Source organism: Nyctereutes procyonoides, unplaced genomic scaffold (assembly GCF_905146905.1).
Source record: "Nyctereutes procyonoides isolate TBG_1078 unplaced genomic scaffold, NYPRO_anot_genome, whole genome shotgun sequence".
NCBI classification, from domain to species: Eukaryota; Metazoa; Chordata; class Mammalia; order Carnivora; family Canidae; genus Nyctereutes; species Nyctereutes procyonoides.
In genome coordinates this window covers 51,341,300-51,363,493 of record NW_026575135.1, presented here as the reverse complement: position 1 = coordinate 51,363,493, position 22,194 = coordinate 51,341,300, and the positions used below count along the sequence as shown (strand labels likewise).

The following is a 22,194-nucleotide window of genomic DNA, read 5'->3' as shown; positions in this document are numbered from 1 at the left end:
GGGCAGGTTTCCCGACTCCCCGGCGGGCACGGCGGAGCTCGCAGCCGCGCCCCGGGCCGATCCACGGTGGCTCTGGCCCTCCGCGGGCGGGGACACGGGCCGGCCCACGCCCGCCGCCCGCCGCCCACCGCCCACCGCCCGGCGCCCACCGCCTCGCGCCCCGGCCCGCAGAGCCCTTCCACCGTCCGCGAGCGTGGGTCACGCCCCGGCGCCCCCGCAGCCAGCGGCGCCAGCCCGCCCGCCCCGCTCCCGGCCGGGGCTGGAGGGGGCCTGCGGGGCCTGCGGGGGCCGCCCGCCTGCCGCCCGCCTGCCTGCCGCCCGCCTGCCGCCCGCCTGCCGCCCGCGCGGTCGGCGGCCCTGAGCCTGGGGCCCCTCCGGGGCGGGCCGCGCGGGCGCCCGCAGGACGGCGCGGCCGGCGGCTGGAGGCCGTTCGCACGGCCCCGCGGCTCCCGGCCCGCCCGGTGGGCGCCTGCGGGCGGCAGGCAGGCAGCGCGCCGGGCAGCCCTCGGCCGGCGGCCATGGCGGCGGCGCGGGGGACGTCGCGGCTCGTGGTGGCGACCCTGCGGGGCCGGGGCGCGAGCTTGTCGGCCACGGTGAGTGCCGGCGGGAAGGAGAGCGCGGCGGGAGGAGAGCGAGGCCCCGCGGCGGGGGCGGGGGCGGGGGCGGGGGCGGGGGGGAGGGGGCGGGCGGGCCCGGGCGGGCCTCCGGCCTCGGACCGCGGGGAGCCGCGTGTGGGCGCGGGGCACCTGCCGGACCTCCGGGCTTACGTGTCCCGTCGCGGTCTACGAAGCTGCCGGCCAGAACGAAACCGAGGACGATTTTGGAAAGAGAAAGAAAGAGAGAAAGAAAGAGAGAAAGAGAGAAAGAAAGAGAGAAAGAGAGAGAGAGAGAGAAAGAGAGAAAAAGAAAAAGAAAAGAAAGAAAAGAAAAAGAAAAGAAAAGAAAAGAAAAGAAAAGAAAAGAAAAGAAAAGAAAAAAGAAAGAAAAGAAAAAGAAGAGCACGAACAGTAGCTGTAAAGCTGTCTTTAGCGAGCCCGGGCGCTGTGCTCGCTGGTGCGCGGGCTGAGAGCGGGGACCGGCTCGGCGCGGGGTCAGCGCGGTGTGCGGGTGCTGCTTTAGGAGGAGTTATCGGTGACACTTACCTATTTTAGGGGGGACAGATCTATTCTTTCCTCTTCCGCAGAGCGTCGCGTCACTTTACCGGCCTTGGAAATTAACGTCTTGAGATAAATGAACCTGAGGGAAAGTTTGGACACGCAGCACCACCTAGTGGGGAAATGTTGCATTAGACTTCCCATTTCATCCTCAGTCGCTTGCTGGAGCCCCCTGGGCGGTTGGAAAGTTGTTTAACAGGGATTCATTTAAGGTAACTTGATGACGGGGGCACCTGGGCGGCTCAGCGCCTGCCTTTGGCCCGGGTCGTGATCCCGGGGTCCTGGGATAGAGTCCCGCGGCAGGTTTCCCCAGGGAGCCTGCTTCTCCCTCTGCCTCTCTCTGGCTCTCTCATGAATAAATAAATAAAATCTAAAAAAAAAAAAAAAAAAGATTTTAATGATGATGATGGACTCTGTTTCGTGGCCAGTAAGGTGAGAGAGCACGAGTTGAGCGCTTGCTGACACCTAAACGTGTCCCAAGGCATACCTCTACCCAAGGTGCTGATAATCCAGTAAAATTACAGGGTTCAGAGGAATGAATAAACGACATGATTTGAGTGGCTGCCACCATGCCATGGTGGCTCTATGCTAGGTGTCTACATTCAAGATCTCTTTAACCCTTTCAGAAAAGTTTGACAGGTAGATGTGGTGATACCCCCACCATAGACATAGACAGAGACATGAGGATACTGGTATTGAGAGAAGCTAAGTGATTTGTTCAGTGTCACCGCACCTGAAAGTGACAAAGCTAGGCCTTGAATCAAGTTCATTCTCTCCAGACCCTATGCTCTTCCCTATCCCTGTCCCCATCTCCCGCAGAAAAAAAATTAAGCCCATCGTAAAGGGTTCTGCAGAAGGTGTGTCTGCAAGGGGACCATTTGTGCTAGGTAGGTGAAGTGGCTCCATTTCACAGTCCTGGACTCAGTCCCTGTTCTTGGGCAGACGCCTGTGGTAAGTACCGAGCACATACCATTGCCCTCATTGGGGATGTGTGTGGTGGAGAATGTGGAGATCAGCTCAGCGGGCGTGTTTTGCTCACTCCAGGTGACTGCTGCATTACCCACAGCATGGTTAATGGTTTTCTTGGCAGCTACTCAGCGTGGACACAGATAATTTAAATTCTTTTACATAATTTTTGGGGTTGAATTAACATATTTAAGTGACTAATAAGAATTTTAGATTATTTCCTATAGTGGGTCACTATAAAACTAACGAATAGGTGTTTTGGATTTTTTTTTTTTAAAGATTTTATTTATTTATTCATGAGAGATACAGAGAGAGGCAGAGACACAGGCAGAGGGAGAAAGCAGGCTCCTCGTAGGGAGCCTGATGTGGGACCTGATCCCAGAACCAGGATCATGCCCTGGGCTGAAGGCAAAAACAAATAGTAATTGTTTGGCTTTTTAAAAAAATTTGTTAGAAAGAGAGACCATGCATGGGGTGAGGGGCAGAGGGAAAGGGAGAAGCAGAGAACCTGATGCGGGGTTTGATCCCAGGCCTCTGGGATCATGACCTAAGCTGAGGGCAGATGCTTAGCCCACTGAGCCACCCAGGTGCCCCAATAGTAATTGGTTTTGATAAGAAGTCTTCAAATGTTTCTATTAGAGACTTTTTTTCTTTTCTTTTCTTTTCTTTTCTTTTCTTTTCTTTTCTTTTCTTTTCTTTTCTTTTCTTTTCTTTTCTTTCTTTTTTCTTTTATTTTTTTTCTTATGTTGTGGGAAGGGTGGCTACCTGGCAAGGAACAGAAACAAAATTGGTTCATGAGCATCCTTTTTTTCCTTTTATTAGAATAAATTGTCTTTTTTTTTAAGGTTTTATTTATTTATTCATGAGAGACACACACAGAGAGAGGCAGAGATATAGGCAGAGGGAGAAGCAGGCTCCCTATGGGGAGCCCGCTGTGGGACTCGATCCCGGGGCCCCGGGATCACACCCTGAGCCAAAGGTAGGCTCAACCACTGAGCCACCCAGGTGCCCAAAATAAGTTGTCTTAATTTCACTGATTCTGCCCTCTTAATTACATTAATGTCAGTGATAAAAGGTTTCAGGATTTCTAAAATGGGAACGAGTTGTACTTTCACAGTGGAGGATCCAGCTCAGCCTCCAGTTGGCATTTCGTGAGGACGCCTTATAATACGTTTTGTGTTTCTGGGTGACAGTCCCTCTCTCACCTGAGCCTTCACTAGCTCCGAAAATAGATGTGGTTGGAAGTATTGGTTGGCATTTATGCTGGAGAGCTCAGCTCTTTTGACTTCTCCTACAGTATCCTTCTCTTCTTTCTCTAGCCGTGATGTTTAGATTTCTTTCCTTAAAAAACAAATAGCTTGGAAGTGTGGGCCTGTTAACCAACAGAACTCTGGGTTTGTGAATTTCATCACCAGGGTGAGTGTAGAAACAGGGTGGACAGTGCTCTGGCCAAACTGGAGGGATTTGTCTTCCTGGTGTCCTGGAAAAAACCTCACTTTACTAAGGCAAGGGCTTTTTGCTTGTGGTCCAGAGGATCTGTGGACTCCTAGAAGTTATTATCCCAAATCCTGAGTTAAGTGGACATTTGTTTTTCTCCCCCCTCTCTGGAGCTTAGTTTTCATCAGACCTGAAAGGGGATAGTATGCCCAGAGAGTTGAGACCCATATGAATAAGCAGTGAAGTCTACCAAGATGTGTGGGAGCCTCCACAAAGAGCAGTGGACCATGAATATAGAGCCCTGAATTCTAATTCTCATGACAGTGGACTTGCAGGGTTTCCTTGCATGGGTGTGCTTACCAAGTTTCCCACATCCCGGAATGCTGGCCATTGGTAAGATGACCAGTGGTCATGGTTAATGGTTGTACTTGTAATAAACCAGAGGCACAGAAATGTGAAGTTTGAGGTAACAGTAAGGTGCATGAGACAACATTCCATGGAGGCAGCTTATTTTGTACAGAGCTAGCCTTGTTTTTGTATGTTTTTTGAGAACCAAGGAACCAAAAATAGTGACAAATTGTTGCCCTTAAGATATTTTTTGCATCTGTCTGTAAGGTAAAGGATTATGTGTTTGGGTTTAACCGAACTTCTACATATCAGATATGAAATGTGTTCTTTTCATAGGCAGCAGATGCTCGTGGTTTGACAACAGAAGAGAGGAACCAAGTTATCCGTGACCTGAAAGCAGCAGGATGGTCAGAATTAAATGAGAGAGATGCCATCTACAAAGAGTTTTCCTTTAAAAATTTTAATCAGGTAATTATTACATATTCTTCCTAGTGCCATGATCTGTTTGTGTCACTGTAGGCTGCAGGTCTTTTTAACACTACTGGTTGTCTGGTCCCATGTGGATTGTTAAGAATTCAGTGACAGTTGCTCTGTCCTCGTTGACAGGTGCTACTATCCAACTGGATGATTCTCAGCTGTAGGGGAAGGGAGTGGTTTTTGTCATTTGGAAAATCAGATTGTGAAACCACTGGTTTGGTGTTCGTTAGGATATTTAGTTTCCTTTCAAATTTTAAGTAACATTAAAAGGGAGTATGAGTTTTTTATGTTTATCAGAAGAGGGCCTGAGTAAAAGCAGTTGAGAAAAATACACCTGCTGGACTAATTTCCCCTACTTTTCTTGGACCCTGGTCAAGTTTTCTTTCTCCCTGTACATGTATTTCAGTCTCTAAATCCGCCCTCAAGCTTCACCCTGTCCTCTGATTGGCTCGTTTCCCGCAGCCCGGGAGCCAGCCCTTGCAGCTTTTTTAAAGGGCTGACCTCTCCCCTTGGGGACTCAGCCTTCACAAGGTAACTGTTCCATTAGGGCCCCACCCTGCTTAGAGAGTCATCTCCCATGACTTGCCCTTCAGCACTTACTCTACTGCATTTATATAAAGTTGGTGCTTTTGACTATTTCATGTTTGTTCAGTTAGTTTGGTAATCCTCTGGACAGATTTATTGTTTTTATTTATATTAGGTGTCAGCATCTAGAAGGCAGAGACCATGTTTGCTTCAATAACTCTCTATTGTACCTAACACAGTTCTGGGTATAAACAGGCATTTGATAAATGCAGACATTGATTACAGTGTTTGCTGGTTTCTGGAAGGGTGTGTGAGGACCAGGTTTCCACCAAAGAAACCTTCAACATGTTTTCCTAGTAAATGCCGTTGGCTCCACTGAGCTGCATGCCCTATTCTGCTCTCCATCCATCTGGCTGCCAGCCTTCTGCTTTGAGTCTCCCAACTCCTGAGGAGACCTGGACCAAGCCGATTCCATGTCCCTGCTGCCCCATGTACTCGACAGCTCTTGTCAGGGGCTTAGCACTCCGTGGCTGGTGGCAGGGAATCCCATTGGTACAGTAAGCTCGTGTGTAAGCTCTAGGTAGCATTTTCCAGGCTTATTAAAATTCTTACATGCGTACAGCCTGACTTCTTTAAGCCTGGGCTAATTTATTAGGCTTGAACATGTGGCTTAAAGTACTTGAGTGGTGTTGCCTCAGGCTCTGCCCAAGAGTCAGTTGTCCAGCCCACCCTAACCCTGTGCTTGGGGTGGCTTTCAGAAATGGGAGGGTAAGGAAGCTGTGTAGGGCATCCTTGATTAATTGTAACAGTATTCATCAGGACATTTTATTAATTTGACTTTTTAAAAAAAATTTCTTTCACTCAGCTTTTAGGAGAAGGAGGCAGATAACAAAATCAGCCAATGTCAGGGAATGTATTCAGAGAACCAGCGCTGAGATTATATCTTGGGGTCAGTTTTCCAGCCAGGTCTCTTACGACTTCTGCATGTACAGTGGCCTATAATTGCATCTGATGTCATGAGACCTGTCGATGCCCACCAGCCAGGACCGCCAGGGCCCATCTGGGCTTAGTTGAGCACGGTGGTACTTGTTTCCGTGAGGGAGAATGCACACCACAGGGAGCTGTGGGGCCTCTCAGGAAGATGGTGCTGGAAGGATAGTTTGGTCTGGATTGGATGCTGTTAGAAAATGGGCAGTTCTCTGATTCAGTATTTTAATACCTCTTCCCAGTAAGGAGAGTAGACTGCAGTGGGTTAAAGCTGAAATGGGCAAAGAAGCAGTACTCACTAGCTGGGAGAGGGAGTGTTCGGTACTTTGTATTGTGGACGATGTTCATGTTTTCTCTGTGTTCACGTAACCTTGCAGTGTGATCGTGTTTTTGTTTGAATCCATCCTGGTCATGGAGTGGCCTTATCTGGTATTGATGTTCAAGTTTAATCCCAGACCTCCATGGGAGTGCCAGGTTGGCTCCGGGCTGTCAGGAGTTGCCCTTCTCTGTTTCACAGCCTATGTTTAGAGTCATGATTCTCTCGCACTGATAGAGTCTCACTAACCTCTTGTTTAGGGCAGAAAAGATACTGTTTTTTATTATAAAACAGAGGAAATGCTGAAATAGGATGTTATAAATTAAGAACAATTACTATTGCAACTTCTTTCATCTAGTGTTCATTTTTTTTCTAGTCTTTCTCCAGCAGTAGAGTTTATTCACAATGTATCAGTTGTTCATGCAGTTACAGTCTTAAAAATCAGCTTTTTTTTTTTTTGTACATGTAGTATTTATGAACTCAACACATATTTATTAAGATCCTCTTTCTGGCAGGCACAATTCTAAGCTCAGGTAGCGCCTGTTTTTTGTTTTTGTTTTTTTTTAAAATATTTTATTTATTTATTCATGATAGACATGGGGGGGGTGGCAGAGGCAGAGGGAAAAGCAGGCTCCATGCCGGGAGCCCAACACGGGACTTGATCCCAGAACTCCAGGATCGCACCCTGGACCAAAGGCAGGTGCCAAACTGCTGAGCCACCCAGGGATCCCCAGGTAGCTCCTGTTCTAATGGAGAAGATAGACAATATGCAAATAAGCAAATGAGTAGATGATATAATTTCAGGTAGAGATAAGTGCCACAGAGAAGACCAAAGTAGGATACTGGAATGGAGGCTGATGGAGGGGTGTGCACACTGCTTAAGATGGGGTGGTCTGACAGGCCCTGTTCAGGGAGGGAACCTCCGAGGCCTGAATCATGTGAAGGAGCTCAGCACATGAAGACCCAAAGGAAGAATATTCTTGAAGGAGAGAAAAGCAGGCATAAAATTCCTGAAGCAGGAATGATCTTGGCCTGACGGAGGAAGAGCCAAAAGGCCTGTGTTCTGGAGTGAACAGAAAGGAGAGACTGGTAGGAGATGGGGCTGAGGAGAGGGAGAGGCCAGAGCCCTGGAGCCTTGCCTGTATGGTGAAAAGTTTAGATTTTATTCTGTGTAAGAAAGCTGTTGGGATTTCAAGCATAGAAGTGCCATGATTTAGTTATGTTCTAAAAAGATTGCCCTCGCTGGTCAGCCAGGCTGATCAATAGGAGGGTCAGAGGGGAAATAGGCAGACTATCTAGGATGCCATGTGGCAGGCTAGGTAAGAGGTGATGGGGGATTATGGAGGTAGCAGTGGAATGGAGAGAAATGTTGGGTTCCTCATATATTTTGAAGAGAGAACGATCCTGACTTGCCGTTAGATTGGATATGAGGGAAGAGCAGAGTCAAGGATGATACCAAGGTTCTGGCTTGAGGTATAGGCTGTACTGTTGGTGTCATTTATTGAGTTGAGGAAGATGGGGGCAGGGTAGAGAGTTGAGAATCCTGTTTTGGATGTGGCAGGTGTGAGATACTTACTAGTCACTCAGGTGGTGGTAGCAGGTCAGCTCTTGGATGTGTGAGGTAGGAGGTCAGAATGGAGATACTGGTTTGGGAATCGTCAGAAGGGATAATTGTGAGAGCACGTGGTTGGCAAGAGAGCACAGGATGGAATGAACAAGTAGCAGCACAGGGCACCCGGTGTATCCACTGTCATTGGAAAGAAGGCAGAAAATATAAATGTAGATGAAGGTTGGTTGCTACGTTTGTCCTGGGAAGTAGAGATAATTCTCTTTGATGGTTTCTATTTTTTTAGGGAGGTTATTAATTGAGAATGAGCCGGAATGGGAGGGAGGAATGTTGGAGATCTGGGAAAATTGGAAAAAGAGTAGAATAGGCATCTTGGAGGCTAGGACAGTCCACTAATTAGGGGGTTGTGGTTACTGTCTAGGCAGTTTTCAGTGTCACTGGATATTTATGGTCGTAAGTTCAGCTGTTTGGGCACTGGGATTCAAGTAGTTGAAGAGTTGGGTTTAATAAAAGCTGTACTTTTTTTTTTTTAGCTTTTATCCATTTATTTGAAAGCAAGAGTGAGAGCACAAGCAGAGGGAACAGCAGAAGGAGAAGCAGACTCCCTGCTGAGCAGGGAGCCCAATCCGAGGCTCTATCCCAGGATTCTGGGATCATGACCCGAACTGAAGGCAGATGCTTAACCAACTGAGCCACTCAGGTGCCCCAACGCTGTACTTTTTGCTAAGTGAGTCCACTGGAGGAACTGAGGGGCAAGGGAAGTAAGGGCATGTGCAGGACAGGAATTAAAACATTGGGGCTTGGAATCTAGCTGGTGGGAGGGGGGTTGCAGCTGTGATGTGGGAGGAGATGGGGGTGTCAGTGGGGTATCACCTTTTTAGAGGGCAGTTGAGGAGTGTGTATCAGCTTTTAAAATGCACATACCTTTTGTCCTAATCTAGAAGTTTATCTTCTAGATACTATCTGTGTGTACAGAACGGATACATGAGGACATTGGCCTTGAATTTTCTGTCGTGAGCCGGCACTTCTGTGTGCCTAGGCACACCTCCCTGAGGCGATGTTACCCTGGCTGCAGCCCTGCCCTTAACAAGAGTCTGGGAGGCCCCTGTGCTCCTGGCAGTGGCAGCACCTGTCCTGGCCTTGACTCTGTAAACTGGAGGGAGCCACTGTCAGAACAGATCCCCTCTCTCCCTTGGCAGAGTTCAGCCCACCCTGGATGTTAGCATATGCTTTAAATAGTCTCAGCTGAACATACAGGTAAAAATTACATTCTTCTTTATCCTCTTTATAGATTATGAACATTTTTCAGTTTTCTACATAGTGTTTTTACCTACAATAAATCTTCAGGAGGAAGGTTACACTTGTTGGGCGTTACAGTCTTTAAATGGTTTGCTAACAGTGCGTGAAGTGGTGTCACAATTCGCTGTAGAATTCATTCCTCTTATTGCTATAAAAGATGAACCATACCTTTTATTTTTTATTTTTCAAAGATTTTATTTATTTATTTATTAGACACACACACACACACACACACACACACAGAGAGAGAGAGAGAGAGAGAGGCAGAGAGGCAGAGACACAGGCAGGGGGAGAAGCAGGCTCCATGCAGGGAGCCCGACATGGGACTCGATCCTGGGTCTCCAGGATCACGTCCTGGGCCGAAGGTGGCACTAAACCGCTGAGCCACCTGGGCTGCCCTGAACCATACCTTTTAGAAAAATTTTTAGTGATCCTGGGTAAAAGCTCCTCAAAGCTTTGGGTTTATTCTAGGTTTTCCTCTAATAATAAGTAGCCAGCAAAATACATTGGAACTTTTTTTTCTTAGTGGTTTTACTCCAGCGTATGGTTAGTTGCAAAAAGTCCACATTCATTTGATAGCTCAGATGGGTGCAAATATTTAGAGACCATAAAAGCAGGATTCCCAGGGGGTCCTTACAGTGTTGGTGGGTGGCCAGGCTATAGGTTTTTATCACCGGAGCTGTGGTGTCTCCCTGGGAAGGACCAGTACTGAGCTGAGAGCTGCTGGGCAGTGTGACGGGCACGGTGAGCATCCATGAAGTGTCTGGGCACAGCGCTGCTGGGACTTGGAGCTGCAGGTCTCCACGCTCTGAGTGCTGGGACTCCCACACGGTGGGCTCCGCACGTTTGTAAGGGAGTTTTGCCTTCTGTTTACATAGACTTGGGGAGAGAGCGGTCCCTCAGTGACAGATAAACTGATTCTTAGGTGTTTGGCAACTGTAGGGCGACTGCATAAAAAAAAAAATTCAGTTAGAAATGTGGGTGTGTCTCATAAGGTCCGTTTTGTTAGGTATTGTCATGTGTGGGGCCAAGTGGGGAGCCTACAAAATCAGATGCAGTTTGAAGCTTTGGAAGTGGGTGCAGCAGGTGAGGCTTTGGAACCCAGTAAACAGCTCTTCCGGATGCCAGCAGGTGGAGCCCTCCAGGGCAGGATCCTGGACTGACCTTGGGGTAGCATAGCCCCCTTGGAGGGCTCCCCCATTATGTTATTTGGGGATGCTAGAGCCACCCTTGTTGAGCATGGCAAGAAGTTAGTGTCGGGAATAGGTAAGCAGTGGCGCTGGGATACCTCACCTGGTTTGGTATCTTTTGGATGAATGAAGAATTCCAGGAGAAGGATACAAGGAGTTTCCAGTTGGTAATAGAGAACACTTTTGACTCAGGAGAAAGGGACTGAACTTTCGGAGAAAGACCTGGGATTCCCTGAATTCCTGGAGGAGCTCCCGTTCCTTGTATGTGCTTCCTCCAGTGGACCAGCCCTCAAGGCATTCGATTTTGTTAGAGTGAATCACATGAACTCGTTAACACTTAGCCCATTTTGACCCTACAAAAATGGCCCTTTTCAGCTTCACAGCGTGTCATGGATAGAGCTTGCAGGCAAGGTCCAAGCTTCATTTGTTGGGCTTTTTATTTATCATATTGTGGTTGGTATAACTGCTGCCATCGAGAGGGTGGGGAGTGGGGAGGGGCCTTCTGAGTGGCCGGGACCATGAGGGTGGTGGTGCCAGGGAACCCTGTTTTGTGTGTCCAGCAGCAGTAGCACCATATGTGAGTTGGGGTTTGTAAAATGTTTCCCTTCCTGTGCCCTGGAGCTCCTGCTGTAGAGCCGTTGAAAGTTACTGTTGCTGACTTACTTTATAAAAATGTTTTATTGAGGAATCTGATAATAGGCTTATGGTTAACATTTTGAAACACTTAGTGAAGTCAAAACCTTGATGATACCAGAAGACAACTGTTAATGAAAATCTTAACAGTCCTCAGTGGGACACGGCTCTCAACAGTTCTCTTTGTGAAAGAATTAATTCAGGTTTCATTGTTCATTGTTGTAAGCCAAAACTTGGTGCACGTCAAAGTTATGAGTCAGCAGTGCAATAATAGAAATGTCACATCTGAGCACTCTTGAAAGTGGAAACTCACTCTGCCTGTTGAAGGTAGGGGAACACTCCCAGGAGGATGTTCCCAAGGCTGATTCATCATGTAGCTTAGAAAGTGTCCTCTGCTGTTAATATAGGCTCATGTCTCTGTCTGGGAGCCAGATCAAGTGAAAACCTGTATGCTCACCACGCACGGTGGCTTCTGCTCCACTTGTGCCCACTGATGGGTTCTGTAGCCTCTGCCAACTTGAAACCCAAGAAAGCTTCCTCCACTGTCACTGGAATGGAGAGTAGAGATATACATTTGAGCAAACTTGACCTAACATTTGAGGAGCTAATTAAACTATCTGTGTGGTGTATTCGTGGTGATGTTCGCTTTGGAGTTTCCCCTGGGGCTCCAAGGAGCCCTGGGCAGGATGCTGCTCCTGTTGTCAGGCGGTGGCTGGGACAGCAGTGTTGGTGACCTACAGGGTAGGGAAACTAGAGCCTAGAATGGTATCATTTGGCGTCTTGCTTCTGCTGTGTATCTCATAAAATAGGTTTAGAGCTGATGTGTATTTGTGAAAACTCATGTAATGGACGAACAAGGGGAAATGTAAAACAGGTGTCAAAAATGCAAATATGGCGCCACGGTGTAGTGTGAAAATGCTGTGGCCATCACACGGGCCTTTCATAAAAATGGACTTTTAACTGCATCGCTTTTTCTTAGTCATGTAGTAAATCTTCTGTTTACAGAACTTAGCCTGAGTATTTTGTGAAAGTCAAACAGCCAAGAAATATAATTTCCTCAGCAGTCTTTGTCTTGCCCTTTTACAGATGGCGTCAAATCAGGTGTGTAAAAAATAAAAAGCAGTTTGAGCTGACGTGAAAGGCATTTCAGATTTATGCTTTGCAGATGATATTGGTATGATTAATGCATTCATTGCTTTTTTTATTGCTTTTCACAGATAATGTACATGATGCATGGAAAATGTTGTGGGTTTAAATCTTTGCCAGCTTTAGACTGTGAATATCAACAGATGTTATCATATAAGTACTGAAGTTATTATAAAATAAAAAATTTTTCATGAAATGCATTGACATAAATTTCATTTATGTAAATTGCTTTCATTAGTACAAAACTTTAGTGTAGCTGTTAGGGGTTGCGAAGCACTTTAGATGAGATTAACTTGGTATAATGTGATCAGAAATGGGTTGCTTTAAATTTAACTGACAAGAAAATAACACTCAAAAGTTAGGAAATTACGGAGGCATTTGTTTTCTGCCTGCATTGCTGGGACTGCTTAAATAGGTTGAATAGGAATTAATAACAATGGACTGCCAGCTCAGTAATTACAGAAAATAATTTAAAAGAGACCTCAAATAATAACTTCAATGTATTTTAGTCTTATTCTTTTCTGGTCTGTATTCCTTGAGTGTACCAGCCCTTTGCTTCAGTACAGCCATTAAAAACAGTGTTCAGGTTTGCAAAGCAAGAGTTTTGTCAGTACAGTTTGGGTGCATTAGGACATAGAAACTTAAATTCAGCTCTTTCAAAATATGGATCTTGGGATGTGAAGGAGTGACCTCAACAGCTGATATCTCTCCTACAGTGGTGTGCTACCATTTCTGGGGCTGGGCATGACCAGGTGCCCTCTGCGCCCGGGAGGGATCCAGCCCACCACTGTGGATACATGGGTGAGGGGCTTTTCCATATCTTGGAGCTCTTTGTGTTCTGCTCTTTCCCCTACATTCTTGTCAACAAAACAGAATAGCATGTCATGTCATCTCCCCCATTTTGCAGATAATTTACCATCCTGATACCCTTCTGATCTAGGCTGGAATGGGCCATTTTGACTAATTCATGGACTTTCACAGGACACCAAACTAGACCAAAACCTTGGGATTGCTTGTGGTCACACTGGGTCATGTCACAGTGGGTATCAGACTCCCATCTCTGATTCCTACAGCAAGATTTTTAGATCCTACTATGATGCAGAAAGTTGTTTTGTTTTTACATTTATTTTTTCCAGGGGATAATCTTTTTTCCAAGGGCTATCTGTTGGATTACTTTCCACCTTAAATGGGTTTGACAACACTTCCCTGAGAAAGGCACTATTCACCAGCTAAAACAAACAAAGCTCCACTTGTTTAAGAGTAACCCAGGTATCACTGTTGAGCAATCAGAGGTCATTTAATTGTATCCTTAAAATCAATCCTATCAAAGCAGCAAAGGCCACTAATGAATCTGTTTGCTCTCAGCCAGCAAGATAGGATTGTGGCCTTCTACCGTATTGTTCATCAAACTGATTTCAAATGCCCTGTCCTCACCATTGCAACTCTGGCCGTGGACACATACCAGGCATCTGGAACAGACCCAGTCATGGCTGGGCAGGGAGCCACATGGTCTTCCTGCTGAGAGCCACAGAGCCTGCCTCTGGTGGAATCAGTGAATGTAGCGAGGTCTTTGAGCTGGCACCCACTGAGGGACTAGCTGCACTCTGAGTGTGGAAGGGCAGTGTAAAAAAAGTACAAGATTCCATTTCTGCCCAGACCTTCCGATTAAAAAAATATTTATTTTTTTTTTTGTTTTTAGATTAAAAAATTTTTTTAAAGATCTTATTTATCTATTTGAGAGAGAGAGAAAAAAAAAAAGAACGTGAGAGAGCATGAATGGGGTAAGGGGCAGAGGGAGAAGCAGATTCCCTGCTGAGCAGGGAGTCCAGTGTGGGTCTTTTTTTTTTTTTTTAATTTTTATTTATTTATGATAGTCACAGAGAGAGAGGGAGGCAGAGACACAGGCAGAGGGAGAAGCAGGCTCCATGCACCGGGAGCCCGACGTGGGATTCGATCCCGGGTCTCCAGGATTGCACCCTGGGCCAAAGGCAGGCGCTAAACCGCTGCGCCACCCAGGGATCCCTCCAGTGTGGGTCTTGATCATTGATCATGACCTGAGCTGAAGGCAGATCTTAACTGACTGAGCCACCCAGGTGCTCCTATTTTATTTTTTAAGATTTTATTTAGAGAGTGAGAGAGCACAGAGGGAAGAGGCAGAGGGAAAGGGAGAGAGAGAGTCTTAAGCAGTCTCTGTACTTGGTGCAGAGCCCAATGCAGGGCTGAGTCTCATAACCCTGAGCTGAAACCAAGAGTTGAACACTCCACTGAGTGCACCATCCAGGTGCTCCAGATTTTATTTTATTTATTTTATTTTTTATTTTTTCAGATTTTATTTTTAAGTAATTTCTACACAATATGGGGGTTGAACTCAAAACTCCGAGATCAAGAGTCCCATGCTCTACTGACTAAGCCACCTAGGTGCACCAGGACCTTCCAGTTTTGTTGGGGAGGTGGCACATCCGAATTGTACAGGATAGTTGATTTTTAAAATTTCCATGTTGGTCAGACACTAAAATGTGAGGTAGTAATAAACTGAAGGAGGTGTACTCTAGAGTGTGGCTGCCTTGAGAAGGAGAGTTTTGAGTTGGTTCTTAAAGGTTGGCATAGCCACTAGAAAACAATATGGAGGGGTGCCTGGGTGGCTCAGTTGGTTAAGCATCTGCCTTCACTCAGGTCATGATCCCAGGGTTCTGGGATTGAGCCCTGCATCAGCCTCCCTGCTCAGCAGAGAGGGTAGCAGAGATAAATGAATAAAATCTTTAAAAATATATGGAGGATCCTCAAAAAAATTAAAAATAGAGCTACCATATGTTCCATTAACTTATATATTCTGGGAATATATCCAAAGGAAATGAAAACAGTAACTCAAGAAGGCATCTGCACTCCTATGTTCATGGCACCATTATTTACATGACTAAGACATGGAAGCTACTTAAGTGTCCATTGATGAATGAATAGGTACAGAAGTTGTGGCATATATCATACATAGAAAACCCTGAAGATTCCACCAAAAAAACTACTAGAATGGACAAATTAATTCAGTACGGTCACAGGATACAGAATCAGTGTAAAGAAAATTAATAATGAAGCAATAGAAAGAGATTAAGGAAGCAATCCAGTGTGCATTTACACCAAAAATAATAAAATACCCTAGGGATAAACTTAGCCAAGAAGGGGTCTATCAAAAGACCAGCAGTATTAGGATGTGTGGCTGGCTCAGTTGATAGAACATGTAACTCTTGACCTTAGGGTTGTGAGTTCAAGCCCGACATTGGGTGTAGAGATTACTTCAGCAACAACAACAACATCGTTTTAAAGAGAACTAGAACAAATAGTTCTAAAATTGTATGGAACCACAACAGGCCCTGAGTAGTCAAAACAATCTGGAAAAATTAAAGGCTAGAGGTATCACAATTCTAGATTTCAAGTTATATTACAAAGTTCTCGTAATCAAAACAGTATGCATTGGCACAAAAATAGACACATAGATCAATGGAACAGGATAGAAAGCCCAGAAACAAACATGAGTATATGGTCAACTCATCTTTGACAAAAGCAGCAAGAATATGCAATTGAAAAAAGACAGTCTCGGGATGCCTGAGTGGTTCAGTGGTTTGGCGCCTGCCTTTGGCTCAGGGTGTGATCCTGAAGTCCTGGGATCAAATCCCACATCAGGCTCCCTGCATGGAGCCTGCTTCTCCCTCTGCCTATGTCTCTGCCTCTCTCTCTGTGTCTCTCATGAATAAATAAATAATTTAAAAAAAAAAAAGAAGAAGAAAAAAGACAGCCTCTTTAACAAATAGTATTGGGAAAACTGAACAGCAACGTGCAAAAGAAGGACACTGGATCACTTTCTTAGACCATACACAAAAATTAACTCAAAATGAATTAAAGACCTAACTGTGAGACCGGAAACCATTAAAATCCTAGAAGAGAGCATAGGCAGTAATTTCTCTGACATCAGCCAAAGCAACATTTTTCTAGATGGGTCTCCTGAGGCAAAGGATATAAAAGCAAAAGTAAACTATTGGGACTACATCAAAATAAAAAGGTTCTGGGATCCCTGGGTGGCGCAGCGGTTTGGCGCCTGCCTTTGGCCCAGGGTGCGATCCTGGAGACCCGGGATCGAAACCCACGTCGGGCTCCCGGAGCATGGAGCCTGCTTCTCCCTCTGCCTGTGTCTCTGCCTCTCTCTCTCTCTGTGTGTGACTATCATAAATAATAAATAAAAATTTAAAAAAAATAAAAAATAAAAAGGTTCTGCACAGTGAAGGAAACAGCAAAACTAAAAGCCTACAGAATGGGAGAATATATTTGCAAATGACTACCCTACAGAGGGTTAGTATCCAAAATACATAAAGACCTCATAAAACTCAACACCCAAAAACAAATAGCCCAATTAAAAAATGGGCAGAAGACATGAACATACATTTCTCCAAAGAAAATATTCAGACATTCAGATGGCCAACAGTTATATATGAAAAGATGCTCAACATCACCCATCATCAGGGAAATCAAATCAAAACTATAATGAGATATTACCTCACACCTGTCAGAATGGCTAAATTCAACAACACAAGAAACAACAGGTGTTGGTGAGGATGGGGAGAAAGGGGAACCCTCTTACATTTGGTGGGAATGCAAACTGGTGCAGCCACTCTAGAAAACAGTATGGAGTTTCCTCAAAAAATTAAAAATAGAACTACTCTACAGTCTAGTAATTGTATTACTGAGTATTTACCCCAAGAGTACAAAAACACTAATTTGAAAGGATATCTGCACCTCTATATTTATTTATTTAAAAGATTTTTAAGGGGATCCCTGGGTGGCGCAGTGGTTTAGCGCCTGCCTTTGGCCCAGGGCGCGATCCTGGAGACCCCGGATCGAATCCCACGTTGGGCTCCCGGTGCATGGAGCCTGCTTCTCCCTCTGCCTATGTCTCTGCCTCTCTCTCTCTCTGTGACTATCATAAATAAATAAAAATTTAAAAAAAAATAAAAGATTTTTAATTTATTTATTCATGAGAGGCAGACACACAGGCAGAGGAGAAGCAGGCTCCCTGCAAGGAGCCTGATGTGGGACTCGATCCCATACTCCGGGATTATGCCTTGAGCCGAAGGCAGGCACTCAACTGCTGAGTCACCCAGGCATCCCTATTGCAGCATTATTTAAAATAGCCAAAGTATGGAAGCAGCCTAAGTTCCATTGATAGATGAACGGGTAAAGAAGAAGATGTATGTGCGCACACACAGACACAGTGGGGTCGTATTCACCCATAATTTTGCCATTTGCAACAACATAGGTAGCACTAGGAAGTAGAACATTAAGTGAAATAAGTCAGTCAGAGAAAGCCAAATATCATATGATTTCACTCATCTGGAATTTCAAAAACTAAATGAACAAAGGAAAAAAAGAGGAACACCAACCAAAAAACAGACTCTTAACTCTAGAGAAAAAACAGATGGTTACCAGAGGGAGAGTAGGAAATGAGTAGAATAGGTGAAGAGAATTAAGAGTATACTTACTGTGATGAGCACTGGGAGTGATGTATAGAATTTTAAAAATATATTTATTTTAGAGCACACTGGAGCAGGGGGAGGGGCAAAAGGAGAGGGTGAGACTCTTAAGCAGACTCTTTGCTGAGGGTGGAGCCCGACCTCCATCACACATCCCTGAGATCATAACCTGAGCTGAAACAAAGAGTCAGCCACTTAACTGAGCAACCCAGGCACTCCTAGAATTGTTGAATCACTATATTATACATCTGAAACTAAGCACCATATGTTAAATGTACAGGAATTAAAATAACATAAAAAAAGATGTGGTAATATTACAATGGAATATTATTCAATCATAAAAAATGAGGAAGTCCTACCATTTGAGGACATTGTCCTAAGTGAAATAAGTCCGAGAAAGACAAATACTGTATGATCTCACTTATATGTGGAATCTGAAAAACAAAAGGACTTACAGAAAAAGAGATCAGACTTGTGGTTACCAGGGGTGGAAAGTGGGGAAAGAGGGAATTGGAGAAAGGTTGATAGTAGGTACAAAAAAAAAAAAAAAAGTCTGATAGGTTGTTTTGAGGGTAGGAGCTAAGGAAGGATATAGGAAAGGGGGGGCACATTTTATTTGTAATGTGTTGGGGAAGTGTGGGCCCTAGGTGTGGTTCAGTGAGCTGGACTAAACATTGGAAAGGCAGGTCCTTGTGGTGCGGCTCTCCTGGGTTTGGCATCTCAGGAATCAAAGTCTTCGCTTTCTTTCCTCCAACTTGCTTGTTGCTTTCAGCAGTACCACCATTCTGTTGAGCACCTAGACCTAAAACTGAAGAATTATCTTGGTTATCAGTTCCTAAGAACCCAGTGTCTTTCACCAAGACTGTGCTGGGGTCTGGGTTCACCTCATCTCCCCCTTGAGCTCCTGTACAAGCTTTCTCACAGCCTTTTACCTCCCTGTGTTTGGTGGGCTCCATGTAGCTTTGTTGTGACCAAGCTGGTCTTTGCTCAGAAAATCCCATTTCCTTCCTATTTTATCTTACAAGACACCATCTTTTCAGAGGTTTCTTTTCTTTCCTTTTTTTTTTTTAATGATTCCTTTATTGGGGGGGTGGAGAGAATATGGGGTGGGGGAATGGGCAGAAGAAGAGGGAGAGAGAATCTGAAGTTGACTCCCCACTGATTGCAGAGCTTGATGCTGGCTCAATCTCATGACCCTGAGATTCTGACCTGAGCCAAAACCAAGAGTCAGGTGCTTAACCGTCCGTGCCACCCAGGCACCCCTTCTCAGAAGTTTTCAGAGCTTCCCACAGGCTGGCCCTTAACCCTACCTTTTGTTATTTCTCTGCCAGAGGCCTCTTAAGTCTCTTAGAAATTAAAACTAAAAAAAAAATTAAAAAAAAAAGAAATTAAAACTAAGAGGTCATTTATTTTAATTTTTATTTTTTTAATTTATTTTTTTATTATATTTCTCATTAAGAGGTCATTTAGTCACCCCCTTCACTGAAGCAATGGGGAAACTGAGGTTTATTTTTTAATTTTTTTAGAGATTTTATTTATTTATTCATGAGAGACACGAGAGAGAGAGAGAGAGAGAGAGAGAGAGAGAGAGAGATTGGCAGAGACACAGGCAGGAGAAGCAGGCTCGATGCAGGGAGCCCAACGCGGGACTCGATTCTGGGTCTCCAGGATCAGGCCCTAGGCAGAAGGCGGTGCTAAACCGCTGAGCAAACCTGGGCTGTCCATGGGAAACCGAGGTTTAGATGGAGCATGAAATAGTGGCCAAGCTGGAGCTGGAGCCATGACCCACAGCATCTTGGTTCAATTCTTTTCTTCCTTTAAGCCATTATTCACCTTCTTTGGTTCCATTCCACCTATCTTAGGCCAATATGTCCACATCTCACCCACTTCTAGAAAGTTTTTCCTAACACTTATGCACTTAGCACTAATAAGCTGTGACTGCACTTATTGTAGGCAAGGTACTAAGCTAGACACTGGAGGTGCGGTGATGAGTAAAACAGATATTGTCCGCATTTTCATGGAGCTCACTAGATCTAGGAGTGGAGGGAGAGCATAAACAAATAAAGCAATGACTATATAATTGTAAATTATGTTAAGTGCCATGGAGGAAAATCCTACTAGCTAATGCTTAATGAACACTTAACCTTGAACCAAGCACTATATTGTAAAGATGCTGCATGTATTTATTCACTTAATCTTCACAAAATGGTGTGAAGTGGAGTAGAGAATATTTTCCTCATTTTACAGATTGGAAACTGAGGTTTAGATTAAGCTAGTAAGGGAGAAGAAATGTGTGGGAGATATCAGAAAGGGAGACAGAACATAAAGACTTCTAACTCTGGGAAATGAACTAGGGGTGGTGGAGGGGGAGGAGGGCGGGGGGTGGGGGTGAATGGGTGACGGGCACGGAGGGGGACACTTGACGGGATGAGCACTGGGTGTTATTCTGTATGTTGGTAAATTGAACACCAATAAAAATTAATTTATAAAAAAAAATAGATTAAGCTAGTAAGCAGTGGAGTTGGGGTTTGACTTCAGGCGGATCCCAACCATTTGCCCGAATGGATGCTGCCTCTCCAATGGAAAAGAGTGTTACGAGAAAGAATAATGGTTAAGACCTAATTCAGTCTGAGGAGAACCATCATGGAAGGTCTCTCTAAGGAACTGAGAAGGTGATGCATCCCCCTCCCTTTGTCCCTTGAGGCATTTTATTTGCACATATGTATTACATTCCTGGGAAAAGATTCCCAGGATTTTCCTTCCTGTGTTTTCTTCTTGATTCTTAGTGGTCCATGATGCCAGCTTAGGTTGTCAGTACAATGAAATCAAAGGGATGGGAGCAGGTCTGTCTGTCTGCCTGTCTCCCTCCCTCCCTCCCTCCCTCCCTCCCTCCCTCCCTCCCTCCTCCCTTTCTTCCTTTGTAGGCTCCACACCAAGTATGGATCTCAGCACCGGGCTTGAGCTTGAGCTCATGACCCTGAGATCCAGACCTGAGCTGAGATCAAGAGTTGAGGTTTAATTGAGCCACTCAGGAGCCCCTATTCAGCCATTTTTCTAGATCTTTGAGTTCCACATCAGATCTAGGGCTGATCACCCCTTGTCCATTTGACCTGCCCGTAAGGTTCACGATTTTCTGACTGATGTGGTTATCCATGACATCAAATTCATCAACATAACTATGCTTCATCTTCAGTTAGGAACCTGACAGTGACTTTGGAGCACAGTCTAGTAAGAAAGTGGCGTTTGCCTCTCCTTTTGGCATTGCTGATGTTCTTGAAAGCGTCTCAGAGGACACACACAGGCACGAGGATAGTGGGATGGATGCAAAGAGGGGCCATTGTGAGGTATTATGGGAAACAGGAGGGGTATCTCGAGACTTTGGCATGGGGGGAAGGACTTCGTAGTTGAAGGAGGTGGGGGAGGATGAAGGACTGATGCTTTTTCTACCAAGACCAGTTAGAGGACTTAAAGGATGGAGTGGAAGGGAGCGGGGGACAAAGGCCACATGGGGGGATAGGAAGGAGGCTGTGTGTCCATCCAGGTGAGACCTCATCATTAGGGTAGGCCCAGCAGGGGATTTGGGACTGTGGCAGTGACACAGGCCAAGCAGAGAGCTAGCTGGAGGGGTTGGAGCTGTATTTCGGAGCTTACATGAGCAGAAGCCAGTGGTGCCACACATAATTTTTATAAATGGAAAATCTAAGATTCTCTGACTAGGGAGGAGTGGTGATAGGTGATGAGGAAGATGAGCAGGGGATGTTAAAAATGACTTCCAGAGGGTCTGGGTGATCAGAAGTGGCCTTTATTAAGCTGGGGAAGTATGGGAGGGGAACATGATGGGGGTGCTGTGATCAAGACTTCTGGTTTGAACATTGTTATGTGTGAGTTGCCAGGAGATGTCCAGATGTCAACTTCAAAAAGACAGTTTTATGTCTGAGTTCGGGACTTAGAGTAGAGGTGTGGGTTGTGGGTAACTGGGGAGTCGTAGGTATGTGTGGAAAAAAGCCAAGGTAATAGAGGAGACCGCTCAGGCAGAAAGTGTAATGCAAGGAGAGAAAGGGGCTTAGGACTTAGTACGTTTAGGGGTTGAAAGGAAGAGGATGAGCAGAAGACTGAGAAAGACTTAGTGATATGATACAGGAAGAAAGTCAGGTTGCTGTTGTATCATAGAATCCCAAAGAGGATGGTGTTTTAAAAGGCAGAGAGGGGGAAAAAAAGGCAGAGAGGAATTTTTTTTCTGCTGAGACTCCAAGAGATACCAAAGGATGACTGCTGTATTAAGTGCCACAGATGCCATCAAGGCCATGGTGAGGATGGTTTGGATGATATGGTTGTACAGGCCAGCCTGGAAAGGAGGGAGCCCATGTGTTATATAGACAGTAGTCTTATTTGTTCTTGCATTTTGAATTCAGCCCCTGGGTTACCTTGTTTGTGGTGTTCTATCAGCATCGTTTTGATGATGAGTTCATGAACATTAGACCGAGAAGGGATGAGGCAACCAAGGCCTAGGGTCAAAGTGGTTTGCCCACATTAACAATGAACCGGTGACAGAATTACGATGTGACTAAGTTCAGATTAGATCATGCAACAGGGGGAGGTAGCTACTCACCTTTGTCTCTTCCCACCTAAGATA

At 45.3% G+C, this 22,194-nt stretch overlaps 1 protein-coding gene and 1 pseudogene across 5 annotated transcripts in view; one reads left to right on the top strand and one right to left on the bottom strand.

The window, feature by feature from the left end:
* Positions 1–408: 408 nt before the first annotated feature.
* PCBD2 (pterin-4 alpha-carbinolamine dehydratase 2) overlaps positions 409–22,194 on the top strand; it is a 63,543-nt gene continuing 41,757 nt past the window's right edge. For 2 of the 5 annotated variants that reach the window (XM_055302244.1, XM_055302242.1), the window contains exons 1-2: positions 457–593; positions 4,242–4,373. In XM_055302244.1, coding sequence (XP_055158219.1) covers positions 519–593; positions 4,242–4,373 — 207 coding nt within the window. In that variant the 5' untranslated portion in view covers positions 457–518. Of the gene's footprint in view, positions 594–1,229; positions 1,367–4,241; positions 4,374–22,194 lie in introns of those variants that run through there. The other 3 variants (XM_055302245.1, XM_055302241.1, XM_055302246.1) reach the window with 3 other exon arrangements.
* On the bottom strand, positions 19,506–20,899 carry LOC129494926 (40S ribosomal protein S15a-like; annotated as a pseudogene).